This window comes from Aphelocoma coerulescens, chromosome 3 (assembly GCF_041296385.1).
Source record: "Aphelocoma coerulescens isolate FSJ_1873_10779 chromosome 3, UR_Acoe_1.0, whole genome shotgun sequence".
NCBI classification, from domain to species: Eukaryota; Metazoa; Chordata; class Aves; order Passeriformes; family Corvidae; genus Aphelocoma; species Aphelocoma coerulescens.
Window position 1 is genome coordinate 124,385,816 of NC_091016.1, and position 25,875 is coordinate 124,411,690.

Here is a 25,875-nt window from a genome sequence, read left to right on the forward strand (position 1 = left end):
ATTCCCAGCTGGGAATTCCTGCCTTTCTGGGTGGGAATTCCCAGATTTCTGGATGGCAATTCCCGGATTTCCAGGTGGGAATTCCCAGAGTTTCCACCCCAAACCCTTCCTCCCTTGGGATCCGCCATCACCACTCCCGATCTTTTTGGGGTTTTTTTCTGCCGTTCCCAGCTGGGAATTCCTGCATTTCTGGATGGGAATTCCTGCATTTCCGGCTGAGAATTCCCAGATTTCTGGGTGGGAATTCCCAGATTTCCAGCTGGGAATTCCCAACGTTTCCACCCCCAACCCTTCCTCCCTTGGGATTCGCCATCACCGCTCCCGATCTTTTTTTGGGGGTTTGGTTTTGTTTGTTTTTTTCCCCCCCCCTCCCCCGTTCCCGCCGCGCTCTTCCCGCGGGTTTTTCCCGGCGCTGGAATTCCAGGACTTTCCCGTGTCGCGCAGGCCGTGCCTGGGCTCGCAGCTGGACGAGCTGCTGTGCCCGCCCACGACGGCCGAGGGCCGGCAGGACGAGAAGGCGCTGCTGGAGCAGCTGGTCAGCTTCCTGAGCCGGCAGGACGAGAGCGAGCTGGCCGAGCTCGACCGAGCCCTCGGCATCGACAAACTCGTCCAGGTGCCGGCAGGGAACCGGAACGGGAACCGGAACGGGGGAATGGGGGGATGGGGGGATGGGGGGATGGGGGTGGGGGTGGGGGTGGGGGTGGGAGTGGGAGGGGGGAATGGGGATGGGGATGGGGATGGGGGAATGGGGGAATGGGGATGGGGATGGGAGAATGGGGGAATGGGGATGGGGGAATGGGATGGGGAATGGGGATGGGGATGGGGGTAGGAATGGGGATGGGGGAATGGGGATGGGAATGGGGATGGGGGAATGGGGATGGGGGAAGGAGATGGGGAATGGGGATGGGACAGGGGGAATGGGGGATGGGGATGGGGGAATGGGAATGGGGGTGGGGATGGGGATGGGGATGGGGGAATGGGAAAATGGGGATGGGAATGGGGATGGGGATGTGGATGGGAGAATGGGGGAATGGGGATGGGAATGGGGATGGGGGAATGGGAATGGGGATGGGAATGGGGATGGGAATGGGGATGGGGATGGGGATGGGGATGGGGGAATGGGGGTGGGAATGGGGATGGGGGAATGGGGATGGGGATGGGGAATGGGAATGGGGATGGGGGAAGGGGATGGGGAATGGGAATGGGGATGGGGGAATGGGAATGGGGATGGGAATGGGGGAATGGGGATGGGGATGGGGATGGGGATGGGGATGGGGATGGGGATGGGGATGGGGATGGGGATGGGGGAAGGGGATGGGGAATGGGAATGGGGATGGGGGAATGGGGATGGGGGAAGGGGATGGGAATGGGGATGGGGGGATGGGGATGGGGATGGGGGTGGGGGTGGGGGTGGGAATGGGGGAATGGGGATGGAGATGGGGATGGAGGAAGGGGATGGAGGAATGGGATCCAAGAATGGGGTCGGGGAATGGGGGAATGGGAACTGGGAAGGGGAAGGGGAATGGGAATGGGGAAATGGGGGTGGGAATGGGAGTGGGGGAATGGGAATGGGGGAATGGGGATGGGGGAATGGGAATGGGAATGGGGATGGGGGAATGGGAATGGGGGAATGGGGATGGGGGAATGGGGGTGGGAATGGGGATGGGGGAATGGGAATGGGAATGGGGATGGGGATGGGGGTGGGGATGGGGATGGAGATGGGGATGGGGGAAGGGGATGGAGGAATGGGATCCAAGAATGGGGTCGGGGAATGGGGGAATGGGAATGGGAATGGGGAAATGGGGATGGGGATGGGGATGGGAATGGGGATGGGGGAATGGGAATGGGGGAATGGGGGTGGGAATGGGGGAATGGGGGTGGGAGTGGGAACTGGGAATGGGGTCCAGGAATGGGGTTTGGGGATGGAGTCTGGGGATGGGGGAATGGGGGAATGGGGATGAGGATGGGAATGGGGATGGGGAGTGGGAGTGGGGGTGGGGGGATGGGGGAATGGGGATGGGGGTGGGGGAATGGGAGAAGGGGATCTGGGAATGGGATGTGGGAGTGCAGGAATGGGGGAAGGGAATGGGGGAATGGGGGTGGGAATGGGGATGGGGGAATGTGGGGATGGGGGAATGGGAATGGGGGGATGGGGGAATGGGGATGGGGGGATGGGGGAATGGGGATGGAGTCTGGGAATGGGATGTTGGAGTGGGATCTGGGGATGGGGGAATGCAGGAATGGGGTCTGGGAATGTGGGAATGGGGTCTGGGAATTGGGTCTGGGGATGGGGGAATGGGGGAATGGGGGGATGGTAATGGGATGTGGGAATGGAGGAATGGGGGAATGGGAGGTTTTGGGATCAGGCTCCAAAGGGATTTTGGGATGGGGCTCTAAAGGGATTTTGGGCTCCAAAGGGATTTTGGAGCCTGAAGGGATTTTGGGATCAGACTCCAAAGGGATTTTGGGATCCAAAGAGATTTTGGGAATCGGACTCCGAATGGATTTCGGAGCCCAAAGGGATTTTGGGATTGGGCTCCAAATGGATTTTGGGATCCAAAGGGGTTTTGGAACCCGAAGGGATTTTGGAATCGGGGCTCTAAAGGGATTTTGGGATTGGGATCCAAAGGGATTTTGGGATCAGGCTCCGAATAGATTTCGGAACTCAAAGAGATTTTGGGATCAGACTCCAAAGGGATTTTGGGCTCCAAAGAGATTTTGGGATCAAACTCCGAATGCATTTTGGAACCCAAAGGGATTTTGGGATCTGGCTCCGAATGCATTTTGGAACCCAAAGGGATTTTGGGATCAGGCTCCGAATGGATTTCGGAACCCAAAGGGATTTCGGGATCAGACTCCAAAGGGATTTTGGGCTCTAAAGAGATTTCGGGATCAGACTCCAAAGGGATTTTGGGCTCTAAAGAGATTTTGGGATCAAAGGGATTTTGGGCTCCAAAGAGATTTTGGGATCAAACTCCGAATGCATTTTGGAATCCAAAGGGATTTTGGGATCAGACTCCGAAGGGATTTTGGGCTCCAAAGACATTTTGGGATCAGACTCCAAAGGGATTTTGGGCTTGAAAGAGATTTTGGGATCAGACTCCGAATGCATTTTGGAACCCAAAGGGATTTCGGGATCAGACTCCAAAGGGATTTTGGGCTCCAAAGAGATTTTGGGATCAGACTCCAAAGGGATTTTGGGCTCTAAAGAGATTTTGGGATCAGACTCCAAAGGGATTTTGGGCTCCAAAGAGATTTTGGGATCAGACTCCGAATGCATTTTGGAACCCAAAGGGATTTCGGGATCAGACTCCAAAGGGATTTTGGGCTCTAAAGAGATTTTGGGATCAAACTCCGAATGCATTTCGGACCCCAAAGGCATTTTGGGATGGGGCTCGGCAGCACCGTTGGGATCTCATTCCCAAGCTCTTTCCCCCGGCAGGGCGGCGGCCTGGAAGCGCTGACGGAACGATTCCAACCCCACCAATCCACGCCGCCCCCGCTGCTCCTGGAGCCAAAACCGGGAATGTTCCCTCAGCCCTTCCCTCCTTCCTCCTCCTCCTCCTCCTCCTCCTCCTCCTCCTCCTCTTCCTCCTCCTCCTCCTCCTCCTCCTCCTCGGCCTCTCCCAGCGCCAACATTCCCGGCGCTTTCCCGGGAATGCTGCGGCAGAAGCCGTCCTTCGGCGCCGTCCCCGTGGCCGTCCCTCCGCCGCCTCCGCGCGCGGCGTTCCCGAATTCCATGGGAATCCCGGCCCGGCAGCCGCTGAGCCGCCCCCCGAGCGCTCCCAACCAGCTCCGGCTGCAGCTGCAGCAGCGGCTCCAGGGCCAGCAGCAGGTAATTCCCGACTCCCCGGCCCAAATTCCGCCTGGCAATTCCCGGCGGGGGCTTTTTTTTTTAGGGAATTCCAGGGAATTCCGGGGAATTCAGGGAAGGTCTCGATTGCAGCTGCTCCAGCAGAACCGCCAGGCCCTCCTGAGCCAGTTCGCCGCCAGCGCTCCGGTGGGAATCTCCATGAGGGCGGGAATGCAGCAGCAGCTGGCGCCGCAGGTAAAGCGAGGATTTGGGATGGGATTCCGGCCGGGAAAAGTTGGGATGGAGCGTCCCAGCACGGCCTGGGTGGATCCTTAATGGGAGGGATTTTTTGGTTTTTTTCCTGTTTTTTTTGGGCGGTTTTTCATGATTTTCCAGCTCTTTTTCCTCCTTAACGAGAGGGAATTCCTGAGGTTTTTTCCCATTTTTTTGGGGTGGTTTTTCCATGATTTTCCAGCTCCTCTTCTTCCTTAATGACAGAGAATTCCCTCGTTTTTTTCCTGGGTTTTTTTGGGTGGTTTTTCCGTGATTTTCCTCCTCATGAAAGGGAGGGTTTGGGATGGGATTCCGGCCGGGAAAAGTTGGGATGGAGCGTCCCAGCATGGCCTGGGTGGATCCTTAAAGGGAGGGAATTCCCGAGATTTTTTTCCCGGTTTTTTGGGTGGTTTTTCCATGATTTTCCAGCTCTGCATTCTCCTTAATGAGGGAGAATTCCAGGGTTTTTCCTGGATTTTTAGGGTGGTTTTTCCATGATTTTCCAGCTCTTTTTCCTCCTTAACGGGATGGAATTCCTGAGGTTTTTTCCCATTTTTTTGGGGTGGATTTTCCATGATTTTCCTCCTCATTAAAGGGAGGATTTGGGATGGGATTCCGGCCGGGAAAAGTTGGGATGGAGCGTCCCAGCATGGCCTCGGTGGATCCTTAAAGGGAGGGAATTCCCAGGGTTTTTTCCTGGTTTTTTTGGGTGGTTTTTCCATGATTTTCCAGCTCTTTTTCCTCCTTAACGGGATGGAATTCCTGAGGTTTTTTCCCATTTTTTTGGGGTGGTTTTTCCATGATTTTCCTCCTCATTAAAGGGAGGATTTGGGATGGGATTCCGGTCGGGAAAAGTTGGGATGGAGCGTCCCAGCACGGCCTGGGTGGATCCTTAAAGGGAGGGAATTCCCTGGTTTTTTTCCTGTTTTTTTGGGTGGATTTTCCATGATTTTCCAGCTCCTCCTCCTCCTTAACAGGAGGGAATTCCCAGGTTTTTTTCCTGGTTTTTTTGGGGTGGTTTTTCCATGATTTTCCAGCTCTTTTTCCTCCTTAACGGGATGGAATTCCTGAGGTTTTTTCCCATTTTTTTGGGGTGGATTTTCCATGATTTTCCACCTCATTAAAGGGAGGATTTGGGATGGGATTCCGGCCGGGAAAATTTGGGATGGAGCGTCCCAGCATGGCCTGGGTGGATCCTTAAAGGGAGGGAATTCCCGGGGTTTTTTCCTGGTTTTTTTGGGTGGTTTTTCCATGATTTTCCAGCTCTTTTTCCTCCTTAACGGGAGGGAATTCCCAGGGTTTTTTCCCCTTTTTTGGGGGTGGTTTTTCCATGATTTTTCCATGATTTTCCTCCTCATTAAAGGGAGGATTTGGGATGGGATTCCGGTCGGGAAAAGTTGGGATGGAGCGTCCCAGCATGGCCTGGGTGGATCCTTAATGGGAGGGATTTTTTGGTTTTTTTCCTGGTTTTTTTGGGCGGTTTTTCATGATTTTCCAGCTCTTTTTCCTCCTTAACGGGAGGGAATTCCTGAGGTTTTTTCCCATTTTTTTGGGGTGGTTTTTCCATGATTTTCCAGCTCCTCTTCTTCCTTAATGACAGAGAATTCCCTGGTTTTTTTCCTGGGTTTTTTTGGGTGGTTTTTCCGTGATTTTCCTCCTCATGAAAGGGAGGGTTTGGGATGGGATTCCGGCCAGGAAAAGTTGGGATGGAGCGTCCCAGCATGGCCTGGGTGGATCCTTAAAGGGAGGGAATTCCCGAGATTTTTTTCCCGGTTTTTGGGGTGGTTTTTCCATGATTTTCCAGCTCTGCATTCTCCTTAATGAGGGAGAATTCCAGGGTTTTTCCTGGATTTTTAGGGTGGTTTTTCCATGATTTTCCAGCTCTTTTTCCTCCTTAACGGGAGGGAATTCCCAGGGTTTTTTCCCCTTTTTTTGGGGCTGGTTTTTCCATGATTTTCCAGCTCTTTTTCCTCCTTAACGGGATGGAATTCCTGAGGTTTTTTCCCTTTTTTTTGGGGTGGATTTTCCATGATTTTCCTCCTCGTTAAAGCGAGGATTTGGGATGGGATTCCGACCGGGAAAAGTTGGGATGGAGCGTCCCAGCATGGCCTGGGTGGATCCTTAATGGGAGGGAATTTTTGGGCTTTTTCCTGGTTTTTTTGGGTGGTTTTTCCATGATTTTCCAGCTCTGCTTCCTCCTTAACGGGATGGAATTCCTGAGGTTTTTTCCCATTTTTTTGGGGTGGTTTTTCCATGATTTTCCAGCTCCTCTTCTTCCTTAATGAGAGAGAATTCTCTGGTTTTTTTCCTGGTTTTTTTTGGGGCGGTTTTTCCGTGATTTTCCAGCTCTTTTTCCTTGTTAAAGTGAGGATTTGGGATGGGATTCCGGCCGGGAAAAGTTGGGATGGAGCGTCCCAGCATGGCCTGGGTGGATCCTTAATGGGAGGGAATTCCCGGGGTTTTTTCCTGGTTTTTTTGGGTGGATTTTCCATGATTTTCCTCCTCACTAAAGGGAGGATTTGGGATAAGATTCCAGCTGGGAAAATTTGGGATGGAGCGTCCCAGCACGGCCTGGGTGGATCCTTAAAGGGAGGGAATTTTTGGGGTTTTTTTCCTGGTTTTTTTGGGTGGATTTTCCATGATTTTCCAGCTCCTCTTCTTCCTTAATGAGAGAGAATTCCCTGGTTTTTTTCCTGGCTTTTTTTGGGTGGTTTTTCCATGATTTTCCAGCTCTTTTTCCTCGTTAAAGCGAGGATTTGGGATGGGATTCCGGCCGGGAAAAGTTGGGATGGAGCGTCCCAGCATGGCCTGGGTGGATCCTTAATGGGAGGGAGTTCCCGGGGTTTTTTCCTGGTTTTCTTGGGTGGTTTTTCCATGATTTTCCATCTTTTTCCTCCTTAACGGGATGGAATTCCTGAGGTTTTTTCCCATTTTTTTGGGGTGGTTTTTCCATGATTTTCCAGCTCCTCTTCTTCCTTAATGAGAGAGAATTCCCGGGTTTTTTTCCTTTTTTTTTTGGGTGGTTTTTCCGTGATTTTCCTGCTCGTTAAAGGGAGGATTTGGGATGGGATTCCGGCCGGGAAAATTTGGGATGGAGCGTCCCAGCACGGCCTGGGTGGATCCTTAATGGGAGGGAATTCCCGGGGTTTTTTCCTGGATTTTTTGGGTGGATTTTCCGTGATTTTCTAGCTCTGCTTCCTCCTTAACAGGAGGGAATTCCCTGTTTTTTTCCTGTTTTTTTAGGGTGTTTTTTCCATGATTTTTCAACTCTTTTTCCTCCTTAACAGGAAAGAATTCCCGGGGTTTTTTCCTGGTTTTTTGGGATGGTTTTTCCATAATTTTCCATCTCTTCTTCCTCCTTCCTGGCAGGGAATTCCCAGGTTTTTCCTGGTTTTTTGGGATGGTTTTTCCATAATTTTCCATCTCTTCTTCCTCCTTCCTGGCACGGAATTCCCAGGTTTTTCCTGGATTTTTGGGGTGTTTTTTCCATAATTTTCCATTTTTTTTCCCTCCTGCTTAAGGCACAAATCCTTTGTTATTTTTTCGGGAATGTTCAGGAATTGTTTTGGGAAAATGATTTGGAAATTGAAATCCTTCCAACAGCAGAATTTAGGGAATTTTCTCCACCATCCCACAAATTCCCAGCTCCTTTTGGATGGGAATGTTCAGGGATTGATTTGGGAAGAATCTTCAGGAATTAGAAATCCTTCCAATCCCAGAATTTCAGGAATTTTCTCCAGCATCCCAGAAAATTCCCGGCTCCACAAGTTCATCCCTGGCTCTGAAAAAAAAAAGGGGGGGATGAATTTTCTGCTGGGAATGAGGAGAATTGGGAATTCCAAAGGAATTCTGGGGATTTTATTCCACGTCTTGGAGAGGCCTCGGCCTTTTCGGGGCTTTTCCCAACATTTTGGAGCAGGAGGAGCTGAATTCCAGGAATTTGAGCTCGGGATCATCCCAGGGATAGGACGAGGGGATTCCATGGAGAAAAAGGATGGGAAAACCCCTGGGGTGGGATTTTATTCCAAGAAAGAGCGGGATTCCGGGATTTTGAGCTCAGGATCATCCTGGAAAGGGAACAGGAAAAAAGAAGTGGAAAAACTCCTGGGATGGGATTTTATTCCCAAATTTTGGAGCAGGAGGAGTGGAATTCCGGGATTTGGGATCATCTTGGGAGGGAACAGGGGGATCCCACAGAGGAGAGAGCTGGAAAAACTCCTGGGATGGGATTTTATTCCCAAAATTTTGGAGCAGGAGGAGCGGAATTCCGGGATTTGCGATCGCCCTGGGGAGGGAACAGGGGGATCCCATGGGAAAAAAATGTGGAAAATTCCATGGGATGGGATTTTATTCCAAGAACGAGCGGAATTCCAGGATTTTGAGCTTGGGATTATCCTGGAAAGAGGACAGGAAAAAAAAAGTGGAAAAACTCCTGGGATGGGATTTTGTCCCCAACATTTTGGAGCAGGAGGAGCTGAATTCTGGGATTTGGGATCATCCGAGGGAGGGAAAGGGGATCCCATGGAGGAGAGAGCTGGAAAAACCCCTGGGATGGGATTTTATTCCAAGAAAGAGCGGAATTCCGGGATTTTGACCCTGGGATTGTCCTGGGGAGGGAACGAGGGGATTCCATGGAGAAAAAGGATGGGAAAACTCCTGGGATGGGATTTTATTCCAAGAAAGAGCGGAATTCCGGGATTTTGAGCTCGGGATCGTCCCAGGGAGGGAACAGGGGGATCCCATGGAGAACAGAGCTGGAAAAACTCCTGGGATGGGATTTTATTCCCAACATTTTGGAACAGGAGGAGCTGAATTCCGGGATTTGGGATCATCCCAGGGAGGGAGACGAGGGGATTCCATGGAGAAAAAGGGTGGGAAAACCCCTGGGATGGGATTTTATTCCAAGAAAGAGCGGAATTCCGGGATTTTGAGCTTGGGATTGTCCCAGGGAGGGAACAGGGGCATCCCACAAAGAACAGAGCTGGAAAAACTCCTGGGATGGAATTTTGTTCCCAACATTTTGGAGCAGGAGGACTGGAATTCCGGGATTTGGGATCATCCCGGGGAGGGAACAGGGGGATCCCGTGGGAAAAAATGTGGAAAATTCCATGGGATGGGATTTTATTCCAAGAATGAGGGGAATTCTGGGATTTTGAGCTCGGGATTATCCTGGAAAGGGAACAGGAAAAAAGATGTGGAAAAACTCCTGGGATGGGATTTTGTTCCCAACATTTTGGAGCAGGAGGAGCAGAATTCCGGGATTTGGGATCATCCCAGGGAGGGAACAGGGGGATCCCATGGAGGAGAGAGCTGGAAAAACTCCTGGGATGGGATTTTATTCCCAAATTTTGGAGCGGGAGGAGCTGAATTCCAGGAATTTGAGCTTGGGATCATCCCGGGGATAGGACGAGGGGATTCCATGGAGAAAAAGGGTGGGAAAACCCCTGGGATGGGATTTTATTCCAAGAAAGAGCGGAATTCCGGGATTTTGAGCTTGGGATTGTCCCAAGGGGGTTCCCACAGAGAACAGAGCTGGAAAAACTCCTGGGAATGGATTTTATTCCCAACATTTTGGGCAGGAGGAGCGGAATTCCGGGATTTGGGATCATCCCGGGGAGGGAACAGGGGGATCCCGTGGGAAAAAATGTGGAAAATTCCATGGGATGGGATTTTATTCCAAGAATGAGGGGAATTCTGGGATTTTGAGCTCGGGATTATCCTGGAAAGGGAACAGGAAAAAAGATGTGGAAAAACTCCTGGGATGGGATTTTATTCCCAACATTTTGGAGCAGGAGGAGCGGAATTCCGGGAATTTGGGATCATCCCAGGGAGGGAACGGGGATCCCATGGCGGAGAGAGCTGGAGAAAGTTTTGGAATGGGATTCCTGGAGCAGGAGGAGCTGAATTCCGGGATTCTGCGCTTGGGAACATCCCGGGGAGAGGACGAGGGGATCCCATGGAGGAGAGAGCTGGAAAAACTCCTGGGATGGGATTTTATTCCAAGAAAGAGCGGAATTCCAGGATTTTGAGCTCAGGATCGTCCAAAGGACAGAACTGGGGGATCTCATGGAGAACAGAGCTGGAAAAACTCCTGGGATGGGATTTTGTTCCCAATATTTTGGAGTAGGAGGAGCTGAATTCCGGGATTTGGGATCATCCCAGGGACAGAACAGGGGGATCCCATGGAGGAGAGAGCTGGAAAAACTCCTGGGATGGGATTTTGTTCCCAACATTTTGGAGCGGGAGGAGCGGAATTCCGGGATTTTGAGCTCGGGATCATCCCGGGGATAGGACGAGGGGATTCCATGGAGAAAAAGGGTTGGAAAACCCCTGGGATGGGATTTTATTCCAAGAAAGAGTGGAATTCCGGGATTTGGAGCTTGGGATTGTCCCAAGGGGGTTCCCAGAGAGAACAGAGCTGGAAAAACTCCTGGGATGGGATTTTATTCCCAAAATTTTGGAGCAGGAGGAGCGGAATTCCGGGATTTGCGATCGCCCTGGGGAGGGGACGAGGGGATCTCGTGGGAAAAAAATGTGGGAAATTCCATGGGATGGGATTTTATTCCAAGAACGAGGGGAATTCTGGGATTTTGAGCTCAGGATTATCCTGGAAAGGGAACAGGAAAAAAGATGTGGAAAAACTCCTGGGATGGGATTTTATTCCCAATATTTTGGAGCAAGAGGAGCTGAATTCCGGGATTTGGGATCATCCCAGTGAGAGGATGAGGGGATCCCATGGAGGAGAGAGCTGGAAAAACTCCTGGGATGGGATTTTATTCCAAGAAAGAGCGGAATTCCGGGATTTTGAGCTCGGGATCGTCCCAGGGAGGGAACAGGGGGATCCCACAGAAAACAGAGCTGGAAAAACTCCTGGGATGGGATTTTATTCCCAACATTTTGGAGCAGGAGGAGCGGAATTCCGGGATTTGGGATCATCCCAGGGAGGAGATGAGGGGATCCCATGGAGGAGAGAGCTGGAAAAACTCCTGGGATGGGATTTTGTTCCCAACATTTTGGAGCAGGAGGAGCAGAATTCCAGGATTTTGAGCTTGGGATCATCCTGGAAAGGAAACAGGAAAAAAGATGTGGAAAAACTCCTGGGATGGGATTTTATTCCCAACATTTTGGAGCAGGAGGAGCGGAATTCCGGGATTTGGGATCATCCCAGGAAGGGAACGGGGATCCCATGGAGGAGAGAGCTGGAGAAAGTTTTGGAATGGGATTCCTGGAGCAGGAGGAGCTGAATTCCGGGATTTTGAGCTCGGGATCATCCCGGGGATAGGACGAGGGGATTCCATGGAGAAAAAGGGTGGGAAAACCCCTGGGGTGGGATTTTATTCCAAGATAGAGCGGAATTCTGGGATTTGGGATCATCCCGGTGAGAGGATGAGGGGATCCCATGGAGGAGAGAGCTGGAAAAACTCCTCGGATGGGATTTTATTCCCAAAATTTCCGAGCAGGAGGAGCGGAATTCTGGGATTTTGAGCTCGGGATCATCCTGGAAAGAGGACAGGAAAAAAAACTGGGAAAACTCCTGGGATGGGATTTTATTCCCAACATTTTGGAGCAGGAGGAGCGGAATTCCGGGATTTTGAGCTCGGGATCATCCCGGGGATAGGACGAGGGGATTCCATGGAGAAAAAGGGTGGGAAAACCCCTGGGGTGGGATTTTATTCCAAGAAAGAGCGGAATTCCGGGATTTGGAGCTTGGGATTGTCCCAAGGGGGTTCCCAGAGAGAACAGAGCTGGAAAAACTCCTGGGATGGGATTTTGTTCCCAACATTTTGGAGCAGGAGGAGCGGAATTCCGGGATTTGGGATCATCCCAGGGAGGGAACGGGGATCCCATGGAGGAGAGAGATGGAGAAAGTTTTGGAATGGGATTCCTGGAGCAGGAGGAGCAGAATTCCGGGATTCTGCGCTTGGGATCATCCCGGGGAGAGGACGAGGGGATCCCATGGAGGAGAGAGCTGGAAAAACTCCTGGGATGGGATTTTATTCCCAACATTTTGGAGCAGGAGGAGCGGAATTCCGGGATTTGGGATCATCCCAGGGACAGAACTGGGGGATCCCACAGAGAACAGAGCTGGAAAAACTCCTGGGATGGGATTTTATTCCCGAAATTTCCGAGCAGGAGGAACTGAATTCCGGGATTTTGAGCTCGGGATCATCCCGGGGATAGGACGAGGGGATTCCATGGAGAAAAAGGGTTGGAAAACCCCTGGGATGGGATTTTATTCCAAGAAAGAGCGGAATTCCGGGATTTGGAGCTTGGGATTGTCCCAAGGGGGTTCCCAGAGAAACAGAGCTGGAAAAACTCCTGGGATGGGATTTTATTCCAAGAAAGAGCGGAATTCCGGGATTTTGAGCTCGGGATCGTCCCAGGGAGGGAACAGGGGCATCCCACAGAGAACCGAGCTGGAAAAACTCCTGGGATGGGATTTTATTCCCAAAATTTCCGAGCAGGAGGAGCTGAATTCCGGGATTTGGGATCATCCTGGGGAGGGGACGAGGGGATCCCGTGGGGAAAAAAAGTGGGAAATTCCATGGGATGGGATTTTATTCCAAGAACGAGCGAAATTCCGGGATCCTGAGCTCGGGATTATCCTGGAAAGGGAACAGGAAAAAAGATGTGGAAAAACTCCTGGGATGGGATTTTATTCCCGAAATTTTCGAGCAGGAGGAGCGGAAATCTGGGAATTTGAGCTTGGGATCGTCCCGGGGAGGGAATGAGAGGATTCCATGGAGGAGAGAGCTGGAAAAACTCCTGGGATGGGATTTTATTCCAAGAAAGAGCGGAATTCCGGGATTTTGAGCTCGGGATCGTATAAGGACAGAACTGGGGGATCCCATGGAGAACAGAGCTGGAAAAACCCCTGGGATGGGATTTTGTTCCCGAAATTTTGGAGCGGGAGGAGCGGAATTCCGGGAATTTGAGCTTGGGATCATCCCAGGGAGGGAATGAGGGGTTCCCACAGAGAACAGAGCTGGAAAAACTCCTGGGATGGGATTTTATTCCCAACATTTTCGAGCAGGAGGAGCGGAATTCCAGGATTTGCGATCGCCCTGGGGAGGGGACGAGGGGATCCCGTGGGAAAAAAATGTGGAAAATTCCATGGGATGGGATTTTATTCCAAGAACGAGGGGAATTCTGGGATTTTGAGCTTGGGATCATCCTGGAAATGGGACAGGAAAAGGTGTGGAAAAACTCCTGGAATGGGATTTTGTGCCCAAAATTTCTGAGCAGGAGGAGCAGAATTCCAGGAATTTGAGCTCAGGATCATCCCGGGGATAGGACGAGGGGATTCCATGGAGAAAAAGGGTGGGAAAACTCCTGGGATGGGATTTTATTCCCGAAATTTTGGAGCAGGAGGAGCTGAATTCCGGGATTTGGGATCATCCCTGGGAGGGAACAGGGGGATCCCATGGAGGAGAGAGCTGGAAAAACTCCTGGGATGGGATTTTATTCCCGAAATTTCCGAGCAGGAGGAGCTGAATTCCGGGATTTTGAGCTCGGGATCATCCCGGGGATAGGACGAGTTGATTCCATGGAGAAAAAGGGTGGGAAAACCCCTGGGGTGGGATTTTATTCCAAGAAAGAGCGGAATTCCGGGATTTGGAGCTTGGGATTGTCCCAAGGGGGTTCCCACAGAGAACAGAGCTGGAAAAACTCCTGGGATGGGATTTTATTCCAACATTTTGGAGCAGGAGGAGCGGAATTCCGGGATTTGGGATCGCCCTGGGGAGGGGACGAGGGGATCCCGTGGGAAAAAAATGTGGAAAATTCCATGGGATGGGATTTTATTCCAAGAACGAGGGGAATTCTGGGATTTTGAGCTCGGGATTATCCTGGAAAGGGAACAGGAAAAAAGATGTGGAAAAACTCCTGGGATGGGATTTTATTCCCAACATTTTGGGCAGGAGGAGCGGAATTCCAGGATTTGAGATCATCCCAGGGACAGAACAGGGGGATCCCATGGAGGAGAGAGCTGGAAAAACTCCTGGGATGGGATTTTATTCCAAGAAAGAGCGGAATTCCGGGATTTGGAGCTTGGGATTGTCCCAAGGTGGTTCCCAGAGAGAACAGAGCTGGAAAAACTCCTGGGATGGGATTTTATTCCCAATATCTTGGAGCAGGAGGAGCTGAATTCCGGGATTTGGGATCATCCCGGGGAGGGAATGAGGGGATCCCGTGGAGAACAGAGCTGGAAAACTCCTGGGATGGGATTTTATTCCAATGTTTTGGAGCAGAAGGAGTTGAATTCCAGGAATTTGGGATCATCCCAGGGAGGGAACAGGGGGATCCCATGGAGGAGAGAGCTGGAAAAACTCCTGGGATGGGATTTTATTCCCGAAATTTCCGAGCAGGAGGAGCTGAATTCCGGGATTTTGAGCTCGGGATCATCCCAGGGAGGGAACGAGGGGATTCCATGGAGAAAAAGGGTGGAAAACTCCTGGGATGGGATTTTATTCCCAGCATTTTGGAGCAGGAGGAGCAGAATTCCGGGATCCTGAGCTCAGCATCATCCCGGGGATAGGACGAGGGGATTCCATGGAGAAAAAGGGTGGGAAAACCCCTGGGATGGGATTTTATTCCAAGAAAGAGCGGAATTCTGGGATTTTGAGCTTGGGATTGTCCCAAGGGGGTTCCCACAGAGAACAGAGCTGGAAAAACTCCTGGGATGGGATTTTATTCCCGAAATTTTGGACCTGGAAGAGCGGAATTCCGGGATTTGGGATCATCCCATGGAGGGAACGGGGGGATCCCATGGAGGAGAGAGCTGGAAAAACTCCTGGGATGGGATTTTATTCCAAGAAAGAGCGGAATTCCGGGATTTTGACCTTGGGATCATCCCAGGGAGGGAATGAGGGGATCCCACAGAGAACAGAGCTGGAAAAACTCCTGGGATGGGATTTTGTTCCCAACATTTTGGAGCAGAAGGAGTGGAATTCTGGGATTTGGGATCATCCCAGTGAGAGGATGAGGGGATCCCATGGAGGAGAGAGCTGGAAAAACTCCTGGGGTGGGATTTTATTCCAAGAAAGAGTGGAATTCCGGGATTTTGAGCTTGGGATTGTCCCAAGGGGGTTCCCACAGAGAACAGAGCTGGAAAAACTCCTGGGATGGGATTTTATTCCCAAAATTTTGGAACTGGAGGAGCGGAATTCCGGGATTTGGGATCAACCCGGGGAGGGAACAGGGGGATCCCATGGAGGAGAGAGCTGGAAAAACCCCTGGGATGGGATTTTATTCCAAGAAAGAGCGGAATTCCGGGATTTTGAGCTCAGGATCGTCCAAAGGACAGAACTGGGGGATCCCATGGAGAACAGAGCTGGAAAAACTTCTGGGATGGGATTTTGTTCCCAATATTTTGGAGTAGGAGGAGCTGAATTCCGGGAATTTGAGCTCGGGATTATCCCAGGGAGGGCACCAAGGGACCCAATGGGGAAAAAAAGTGGGAAAACTCCTGGGATGGGATTTTATTCCCGAAATTTTGGAGCAGGAGGAGCTGAATTCCGGGATTTGGGATCATCCCAGGGACAGAACAGGGGGATCCCATGGAGGAGAGAGCTGGAAAAACTCCTGGGATGGGGTTTTATTCCAAGAAAGAGCGGAATTCCGGGATTTTGACCTTGGGATTGTCCCAAGGGGGTTCCCACAGAGAACAGAGCTGGAAAAACTCCTGGGATGGGATTTTATTCCCAACATTTTGGAGCTGGAGGAGCGGAATTCCGGGAATTTGGGATCATCCCGGGGAGGGAACGGGGGGATCCCATGGAGGAGAGAGCTGGAAAAACTCCTGGGATGGGATTTTTTTCCAAGAAAGGGCGGAATTCCGGGATTTTGAGCTCGGGATCGTCCCAGGGAGGGAACGAGGGGATTCCATGGAGAAAAAGGGTGGAAAAACTCCTGGGATGGGATTTTATTCCAAGAAAGAGTGGAATTCCGGGATTTGGAGCTTGGGATTGTCCCAAGGGGGTTCCCACAGAGAACAGAGCTGGAAAAACTCCTGGGATGGGATTTTATTCCAAGAAAGAGCGGAATTCCGGGATTTTGAGCTCAGGATCGTCCAAAGGACAGAACGGGGATCCCATGGAGAACAGAGCTTGAAAAACCCCTGGGATGGGATTTTGTTCCCGAAATTTTGGAGCGGGAGGAGCGGAATTCCAGGAATTTGAGCTTGGGATCATCCCAGGGAGGGAATGAGGGGTTCCCACAGAGAACAGAGCTGGAAAAACTCCTGGGATGGGATTTTGTTCCCAACATTTTGGAGCAGGAGGAGTGGAATTCGGGGATTTGGGATCATCCCGGGGAGGGCACCAAGGGATCCCGTGGGAAAAAAAAGTGGGAAACCCCCTGGGCTGGCATTTTATCCCCAAAATTTTGGCGCGGGAGGAGCTGAATTCCGGCATCCTGAGCTCGGGATCGTCCCCCCCACAGCTCCCCTCGGGAACCCCGAACACCCAAATTCCCAAATTCCCACCCGCTCCTCCCCCCCCAATCCCAGGCGGGTGGGGTGGGGGATGGGAAGGGGGTTTCCTCGGGAAGGATCCCCGGGATAATCCGGGAATTCTGGGCGCCGGCAGCCGCCCCTGAACGCGCAGATGTTGGCGCAGCGGCAGCGGGAGCTCTACAGCCAGCAGCACCGGCAGCGGCAGCTGATGCAGCAGCGCGCCCTCCTCATGCGCCAGCAGAATTTCGGGAATAACCTCCCTCCCTCCGGAGCCGCGCTCCCGGTGCCCCTCGGAGCCGCCCCTCGCTTGCCCCAAGGCCCCGGCCAGCAATTCCCGTATCCCCCTGGTTACGGTACGAACGGCGGGAATTCCGCTGGCTCCGGCGGCCCTTTCGCCGCGGCCGAGGCGGCGCTGGGCAACCGCGGATCCCTCGGGAATCGCGGGATGATGGGAGCGCAGTTCGCAGCCGGGATCAACGCGCAGATGCAGCAGAACATCTTCCAGTATTCGGGATCGGGTACGGGGAGAGCTGCTGGGAGGTGGGATGGGGTTGGGGAGGGAAATTCCCGAGGATTGGGAGCGGGAAGGGAAGGGTGGTGAGGGATGGGGAAAAGTGGGAATGGTGGGATGGAAGAGGAGCTTGGGGTGGGATGTTGGGAAGGGATTCATGGCTGGGCTGGAATTCCCAGGGAATCCCTGGGAGTGTCCAAGGAAAGGCTGGAGCAGCCTGGGATCATCGGGGGAGGTGCCGGCGCTGGGAATGGGATGGGATTGAAGCTGCGTGGATCCCAGGCAAAGCATCCCGGGATTCTGGGATCCAGGAGGCTGCGAATCCATGCCCAGGGGTTTTTCTGGGAGTCGGGGATGGGAAAGGGAAGGGAGACCCTTCCTGGAGTGCCGAGATTGCCAGGGAAGGGCCTGGAGGCCGGAATTCCTTCCCGCAGAGGAGTCGGGATGGGGCTGGATCCAATGCCAGGCTGGGAGAGGCGGGAATGGAGGGATTTCCCTGGGAAAGGGGAGCTCGGGCTGGGATCTTGGGAAGGGATTCCCGGCTGGGCTGGAATTCCCAGGGAATGCCCGGATCCCTGGCAATGCCCAAGGAAAGGCTGGATCCACCTGGGATCATTGGGGGAGGTGCCGGCCTTGGAATGGGATGGGATTGAAGCTGCGTGGATCCCACTCAAAGCATTCCGGGATTCTGGGATTCCATGGAGCTGCTGGGATGGCTCCAGGCTGGGGTTCCCAGCACACAAATCCCGTGGGATGCAGCTCCGAGGGATTCAAGGATCCCGGGAATCCTCGGAGCCGCTTCCCGAGGCTGAAGGGGCTCCAGGAGAGCTGGGATTTGGGATTTGGGCTGGAGGGGCAGGAGGCAGGGAATGGCTTCCCAGTGGGAAAGGGGAGCTCGGGGTGGGATCTTGGGAAGGAATTCCCGGCTGGGCTGGAATTCCCAGGGAATGCCCGGATCCCTGGGAGCATCCATGGAAAGTTTGGAGCAGCCTGGGATGGAGGAAGTGTCGGGATTGGACCGGGATGAGCTTGAAGCTCCTTCCCACCCAACCCAAAAGCTCCAAAGCCCCGGCTGAAATTCCTGGATCGCTTGGGGGGGGGATAAAAACCGGGAATTCGGGCTGGCCCGGGGGAAGGCGGCCGGCTGTAATTCCATGGATTTTTCCCAGGAATGGCGCAGCAGAGCGATCCCGCCTTCGCTCCGGCGCTCAGCCCCAGCAGCCCCCTGATGTCCCCGCAGCTGCCGCCGGCTCCGAGCCCGATGCTGCCTCCAGCGCCGCCGGCACCGGGATACCAATCCCCGGAGATGAAATCCTGGCAGCAGGGAGCCATGGGGAATAACGGGTACGGAATCGGCCCCGGGAATCGCCGTCGGGATCGGCCGCACCCTTCGGAATCGCCTCCCGCCCCTGGATCCTCGGGGAGCTGGGAGTGGGGAACGGGATCAGGAATGGGGAGGCAGCTTCCCAGTGGGAAAGGGGAGCTCGGGCTGGGATCTTGGGAAGGAATTCCCGGCTGGGCTGGAATTCCCAGGGAATGCCCGGATCCCTGGGAGTGCCCAAGGAAAGGCTGGAGCAGCCTGGGATCAGCGGGGGAGGTGCCGGGCTGGGAATGGGATGGGATTGAAGCTGCGTGGATCCCAGGCAAAGCATCCCGGGATTCTGGGATCCAGGAGGCTGCGAATCCATGCCCAGGGGTTTTTCTGGGAGTCGGGGATGGGAAAGGGAAGGGAGACCCTTCCTGGAGTGCCGAGATTGCCAGGGAAGGGCCTGGAGGCCGGAATTCCTTCCCGCAGAGGAGTCGGGATGGGGCTGGATCCAATGCCAGGCTGGGAGAGGCGGGAATGGAGGGATTTCCCTGGGAAAGGGGAGCTCGGGCTGGGATCTTGGGAAGGGATTCCCGGCTGCGCTGGAATTCCCAGAGAATCCCCAGATCCAGTGTCCGAGGCCGGGCTGGATCCCTGACCCAGGCTTGGGATCCACAGGGATCAGGAGATATCCCGGGATAAGGAACCCAGGGATGTCCTCAGCAGGGAGGAAGGGCGGAATTCCCAAGGTCTCCACACGGATTTGGGAGAAACGAGAGCTCCCAGAGCACCGGGAATGGCGGCACAGGACCGGGAATTTCGACACGTGGAGACAATTCCAGAGGGGGAAGGGTTAAGGAATTGGCGCAGGGATTGATGGAGCAGCCAGACAGTGGGAACAGCAGGGAGAAATCCGGGATATCCAAGGAAAACAGGGAGGTGGAGAGGCACAAACCCGGCACGGATGGAATTCCGGCCGTGGGAAACGGCGGGAATGTCGCAGTGCCCAGAGGGGCTCCAGGAGAGCTGGGGAGGGATTCGGGAAAACCGGGAAAGGGGAGCTCGGGGCGGGATCCCGGCCTCGGCTCCGGCATCGGCGGAATTCCAAAGGCTTCGGATGAAGGATGAGGAAGAGCTGGAGATCTTCAGGTTTAATTAGGGAATGTGGGATAATTAGAGGCAAGCCTGGAATTCCGAGGTCACCACGTGGCTTTTCTGGGATGTTCCCACCGATGATTTCTGGGAGGAAATGGGAAAAGTGCCCGGATTCCTTCCAGGAGTGAAGGTTGAGCTTTGGGATTCTGGGATTAGGGAAAAATCCCAAAGGATTGGCTGGGAATTCCTCCTTTGGTGGCTTGGGTGGAACAGCACGGAATCGGGAATGGGGCCGTGGATCCCTGGGGAGTGGGAATGGGGAATGGGATCGGGAATGGGATCAGGAATGGGGCCGTGGATCCCTGGGGAGTGGGAATAGGGAATGGGATCAGGAATGGGATCAGGAATGGGATCGGGAATGCCTGATCCCATGGATGGGTGGGATGGAGTTGGTGCTCCTGGAGCTGGGACGGTTCCATCCCATGGGAAACCTGGAGCAGGAATGGGAACAGCCGGGATTGGGAGTGGAAGGAGCAGCAGGGATGGAAATGAGGAAAGAATTCCCAGGGAATGCCCGGATCCCTGGCAGTGCCCAAGGAAAGGCTGGAGCAGCCTGGGATCAGCGGGGGAGGGGCCGGGCTGGGAATGGGATGGGATTGAAGCTGCGTGGATCCCAGGCAAAGCATCCCGGGATTCTGGGATCCAGGAGGCTGCGAATCCATGCCCAGGGGTTTTTCTGGGAGTCGGGGATGGGAAAGGGAAGGGAGACCCTTCCTGGAGTGCCGAGATTGCCAGGGAAGGGCCTGGAGGCCGGAATTCCTTCCCGCAGAGGAGTCGGGATGGGGCTGGATCCAATGCCAGGCTGGGAGAGGCGGGAATGGAGGGATTTCCCTGGGAAAGGGGAGCTCGGGCTGGGATCTTGGGAAGGGATTCCCGGCTGCGCTGGAATTCCCAGGGAATCCCTGGGAGCATCCAAGGAAAGGCTGGAGCAGCCTGGGATCATCGGGGGATTGGAATGGGATGGGATTGAAGCTCCGTGGATCCCACCCAAACCAGTGTGGAATTCTGGGATCCAGGACACTCAGAATCCGTCCCGAGGGGTTTTTATGGGATTTGGGGGATATAAAAGGGAGGAAAAGGGAAGGGAGACCCTTCCTGGAGTGCCGAGATTCCCAGGGAAGGCCCCCTTATTCCCAAAATTCCTCAGAGAGGAGTCGGGGTGGGGCTGGATCCAATGCCAGGCTGGGAGAGGCGGGAATGGAGGGATTTCCCTGGGAAAGGGGAGCTCGGGCTGGGATCTCAGGAAGGGATTCCCGGCTGCGCTGGAATTCCCAGAGAATCCCCGGATCCCTGGGAGTGTCCAAGGAAAGGCTGGAGCACCCCTGGGATCATCATGGATGATGCCAGGATCGGAAGGTGCTGGAATTCCACCTCCTCGCCACGGCACCGTTTGGCACTCGGGAATTGTGTGACCCCCTCCCCCTCCCCCCTCAGCCACTCCCGACATCCCGGCTGAGGCCGTTCCCCGTTTTCCAGCGTGTTCAGCCAGGCGGGAGCGGCTCCGGCGGCGCCGGCTCCGCAGGGAATGTACAACAACATGAGCATCACCGTGTCCATGGCCGGCGGCGGCTCCGGCGTGCAGAGCATCAACCCCATGGGCGGGACCATGGCCATGAATTCCATGATGTCCGGCATGAATTCCATGTGCTCGGAGCAGGTCAGTCCCGGCCCGGCGCCGCCGCCGCCGGAACGGCCGCAGATGCCGAGGGATCGGGGCACGGCGGCGTCGGGAATGGGGTGGAAGAGTTGGAGTTGGGGGTGGGGAGGGGGGAAAGGGAGAGGCCGAGAGGTTCCAGGGTTTGGGATGGGGCTGTGGAGAAGTGGGGAGGTGGGAATGGGGAATGGGATCGGGAATGGGATTGGGAATGGGGCTGTGGATCCCTGGGGAGCTGGGAATGGGGAATGGGATTGGGAATGGGATCAGGAATGGGATTGGGAATGGGATCGGGAATGGGATCGGGAATGGAGCCGTGGATCCCTGAGGGGGTGGGAATGGGGAATGGGATCGGGAATGGGGCCGTGGATGCCTGGGAGCTGGGAATAGGGAATGGGATTGGGAATGGGATCAGGAATGGGATTGGGAATGGGATCGGAAATGGGGCTGTGGAGAAGTGGGGAGGTGGGAATGGGGAATGGGATTGGGAATGGGATTGGGAATGGGGCTGTGGATCCCTGGGGGGGTGGGAATGAGGAATGGGATCAGGAATGGGATTGGGAATGGGGCCGTGGATGCCTGGGGGGGTGGGAATGGGGAATGGGATTGGGAATGGGGCCGTGGATGCCTGGGAGCTGGGAATAGGGAATGGGATTGGGAATGGGATCAGGAATGGGATCGGGAATGGGATTGGGAATGGGATCGGCAATGGAGCCGTGGATTCCTGGGAATGGGATCAGGAATGGGGTGTGGATCCCTGGGAGCTGGGAATAGGGAATGGGATCAGGAATGGGATCGGAAGTGGAGCCATGGATTCCTGGGAGCTGGGAATAGGGAATGGGATCAGGAATGGGATTGGGAATGGGATCGGAAATGGGGCTGTGGATTCGTGGGGAGGTGGGAATGGGGAATGGGATCAGGAATGGGATCAGGAATAGGGCTGTGGATTCCTGGGAGATGGGAATAGGGAATGGGATCAGGAATGGGATTGGGAATGGGGCTGTGGATGCCTGGGAGCTGGAAATAGGGAATGGGATCAGGAATGGGATTGGGAATGAGGCCATGGATGCCTGGGGAGCCAGGAATAGGGAATGGGATCAGGAATGGGATCGGGAATGGGATTGGGAATAAGGCCATGGATTCCTAGGGAGCTGGGAATAGGGAATGGGATCAGGAATGGGATTGGGAATGGGATCGAGAATGGGATTGGGAATGGGGCTGTGGATCCCTGGGAGCTGGGAATAGGAAATGGGATCAGGAATGGGATCGGGAATGGAGCCATGGATGCCTGGGGAGCCGGGAATAGGGAATGGGATCAGGAATGGGATCGAGAATGGGATCGAGCATGGGATTGGGAATGGGATCAGGAATGGGATTGGGAATGGGAGCAGGAATGGGATTGGGAATGAGGCCATGGATGCCTGGGGATCTGGGAGTAGGGAATGGGGTCAGGAACGGGATCAAGAATGGGATCGAGAATGGGATCGGGAACGGCTGGATATAGGATGGGAACGAGCGCGAAGCACGTGGGGGAAAATGGCAGAGCTGATCCCAAACACCCACCGGGATCCCCCACCCGCTGATCCACGGGGATCTCTCCTCCCCAAATCCCCCCAAACTCAGCTCCGGAGGGCTCCGGGCGCCTTTCCAAGGTGCCGGAACGGCGGCTGAGCGCGGCCGTTGCTCCCGGCAGGTCCCGGACGCGGCGCTGCGACCGCCAGGGCTCTACTGCAACCAGCTGGGCTCCAGCGAGCTCCTGAAGGCCGAGGCGGACGGGGCCCAGGTCAGTAGCTGCTCCTCAAACATCTGGGGAGCTCCAGAGGTTGGGATGGTCCCAAAAAAACCGCGGATCTTCTCGGCTGGATTGGCCCGGAGGTCATGGAAGGCCGGCTTGGGTTGGGTTGGGTTGGGTTGGGTTGGGTTGGGTTGGTTGGGTTGGAAGGGATCCAAAGCTCAGCCCGTTCCGTGCCGGGAGCAGCGATGGCTTCATCCAGAAGGTCAGGGTTGGCTTGGAGCAACCACGGTGTCACCAGCGTGGGGTGACACCCATTGGGTGACAGCTCTTAGGGTTGAAGCCACCATGGTGTCACCAGCGTTGGGTGAAACCTGTTGGGGTTGGAGCAACCAGGGTGTCACCAGCGTTGGGTGACACCCATTGGGGTTGGAGCAAGCAGGGTCCCACCAGCGTGGGGTGACACCCATTGGGTGACACCTCTTAGGGTTGAAGCCACCATGGTGCCACCAGCATTGGGTAACACCCACTGGGTGTGAAGTCACCATGGTGGCACCAGCGTTGGGTGACACCCATTGGGTGACAATTCTTAGGGTTGAAGCCACCATGGTGTCACCAGCATTGGGTGACACCCATTGGATGTGAAGTCACCAGGGTCCCACCAGCATTGGGTGACACCCATTGGGTGACACCTCTTGGGTGTGAAGCCACCATGGTGCCACCAGCATTGGGAGACACCCATTGGGTGACAACTCTTAGGGTTGAAGCCACCATGGTGCCACCAGTGTTGGGTGACACTTCTTGGATGTGAAGCCACCAGGGTCCCACCAGCGTTGGGTGACACCCATTGGGTGACACCTCTTAGGGTTGAAGTCACCATGGTGCCACCAGCATTGGGTGACACCCATTGGGTGACACCTCTTGGGTGTGAAGCCACCATGGTGCCACCAGCATTGGGAGACACCCATTGCGTGACACCTCTTAGGGTTGAAGCCACCATGGTCCCACCAGCGTTGGGTGACACCTCTTGGGTGTGAAGCCACCATGGTGTCACCAGCGCTGGGTGACACCCATTGGGTGACACCTCTTGGGTGTGAAGTCACCATGGTGCCACCAGCGTTGGGTGACACCCATTGGGTGACACGATTAGGTTGAAGTCACCAGGGTCCCACCAGCGTTGGGTGACACCCATTGGGTGACACCTCTTGGGTGTGAAGCCACCATGGTGCCACCAGCATTGGGTGACACCTCTTAGGGTTGAAGCCACCATGGTGCCACCAGCGTTGGGTGACACCTCTTGGGTCTGAAGCCACCATGGTGCCACCAGCATTGGGTGACACCCATTGGGTGACACCGCTTGGGTGTGAAGCCACCATGGTGCCACCAGCGTTGGGTGACACCCATTGGGCGACACCTCTTAGGGTTGAAGCCACCATGGTGTCACCAGCGTTGGGTGAAACCTATTGGGTGTGAAGCCACCATGGTGCCACCAGTGTTGGGTGACACCCATTGGGTGACACCTCTTAGGGTTGAAGTCACCATGGTGTCACCAGCGTTGGGTGACACCCATTGGGTGTGAAGCCACCAGGGCCCCACCAGTGTTGGGTGACACTCAAGGGGGTTGAAGCCACCATGGTCACGTTGGCGTTGGGTGACAGCCAAGCCTTGGGGTTAAGCTACCATGGTGCCACCAGCGTTGGGTGACACCCATTGGGTGACACCTCTTGGGTGTGAAGCCACCATGGTCCCACCAGCGTTGAGTGACACCCATTGGGTGACACCCCTTGGGGTTGGAGCCACCAATGCTGGGTGACACCCACTGGGTTGAAGCCATCACGGTGCCACCGGTGTTGGGTGATGACCAAGCCTTGGGGTTGAAGCCACCAGGATCCCACCTGGGTTGGGTGACACCCATTGGGTGACACCCTTTGGGGTTGAAGCCACCAAGGTCCCACAGGTGTTGGGTGACACCCATTGGGTGACACCCCTTGGGTGCTGGAGCCACCAGCGTTGGGTGACAACCAACCATTGGTGTGGAAGCCACCACGGTCCCAGCAGCGTTGGGGGATGACCGCCACCATGGTCCCACTGGTGTTGGGTGACACCCATTGGGTGACACCCCTTGGGGTTGAAGCCACCATGGTCACACCGGTGTTGGGTGACACCCATCGGGTGACACCTCTTGGGTTGAAGCACCATGGTCCCACCAGCGTTGAGTGACACCCATTGGGTGACGCCCCTTGGGGTTGGAGCCACCATGGTCCCACCAGCGTTGGGTGACACCCAGTGGGTGACGCCCCTTGGGGTTGGAGCCATCAATGCTGGGTGACACCCATCGGGTTGAAGCCATCACGGTGCCACCGGTGTTGGGTGACACCCATTGGGTGACACCTGTGGGGGTGGAAGCCACCAGGATCCCACCAGTGTTGGGTGACACCCATTGGGTGACACCTCTGGGGGTTGAGGCCACCACGGCCCCACCAGCGTTGGGTGACACTCACTGCTGAAGCCACCATGGTCCCACCAGCACTGGGTGACACCCATTGGGTTGAAATCACCACGGTCCTGTTGGTGTTGGGTGACACCCATTGGGTGACGCCTCTTCGGGATGAAGCCACCATGGTCCCACCAGCGTTGGGTGACACCTTTTGGGGTTTGAAACCACCACGGTCCCACCGATGTTGGGTGCCACCCATTGGGTGACACGCTTAGGTTGAAGCCACCATGATCCTACCAGCGTGGGGTGACACCCACTGGGTGACACTGTTGGCTTGATGCCACCACGGTCCCACCGGTGTTGGGTGACTCCCCTTGGGTGACACCTCTTGGCTTGATGCCACCGTGATCCCACAGCGTTGATGACACCCTGAGGTTGGAGCCACCATGATCCCACCAGCACTGGGTGATACCCATTGGGTGACACCCTTGGGTTGAAGCCACCATCGTCCTTCCCGCGTTGGGTGACACCCTCAGGGTTGAAGCCACCACAGTCCCACC

The 25,875-nt window shown here is 54.8% G+C and overlaps 1 protein-coding gene across 1 annotated transcript in view; it reads left to right on the forward strand.

The window, feature by feature from the left end:
• Positions 1-25,875, forward strand: part of NCOA1 (nuclear receptor coactivator 1) — a 159,986-nt gene that overhangs the window by 127,105 nt on the left and 7,006 nt on the right. The window contains exons 15-21 of the mRNA XM_069011878.1: positions 445-613; positions 3,443-3,835; positions 3,947-4,048; positions 16,654-17,038; positions 18,201-18,375; positions 20,969-21,149; positions 22,840-22,929. Of these exons, the coding sequence (XP_068867979.1) occupies positions 445-613; positions 3,443-3,835; positions 3,947-4,048; positions 16,654-17,038; positions 18,201-18,375; positions 20,969-21,149; positions 22,840-22,929 (1,495 nt within the window). The remainder of the gene's footprint in view (positions 1-444; positions 614-3,442; positions 3,836-3,946; positions 4,049-16,653; positions 17,039-18,200; positions 18,376-20,968; positions 21,150-22,839; positions 22,930-25,875) is intronic.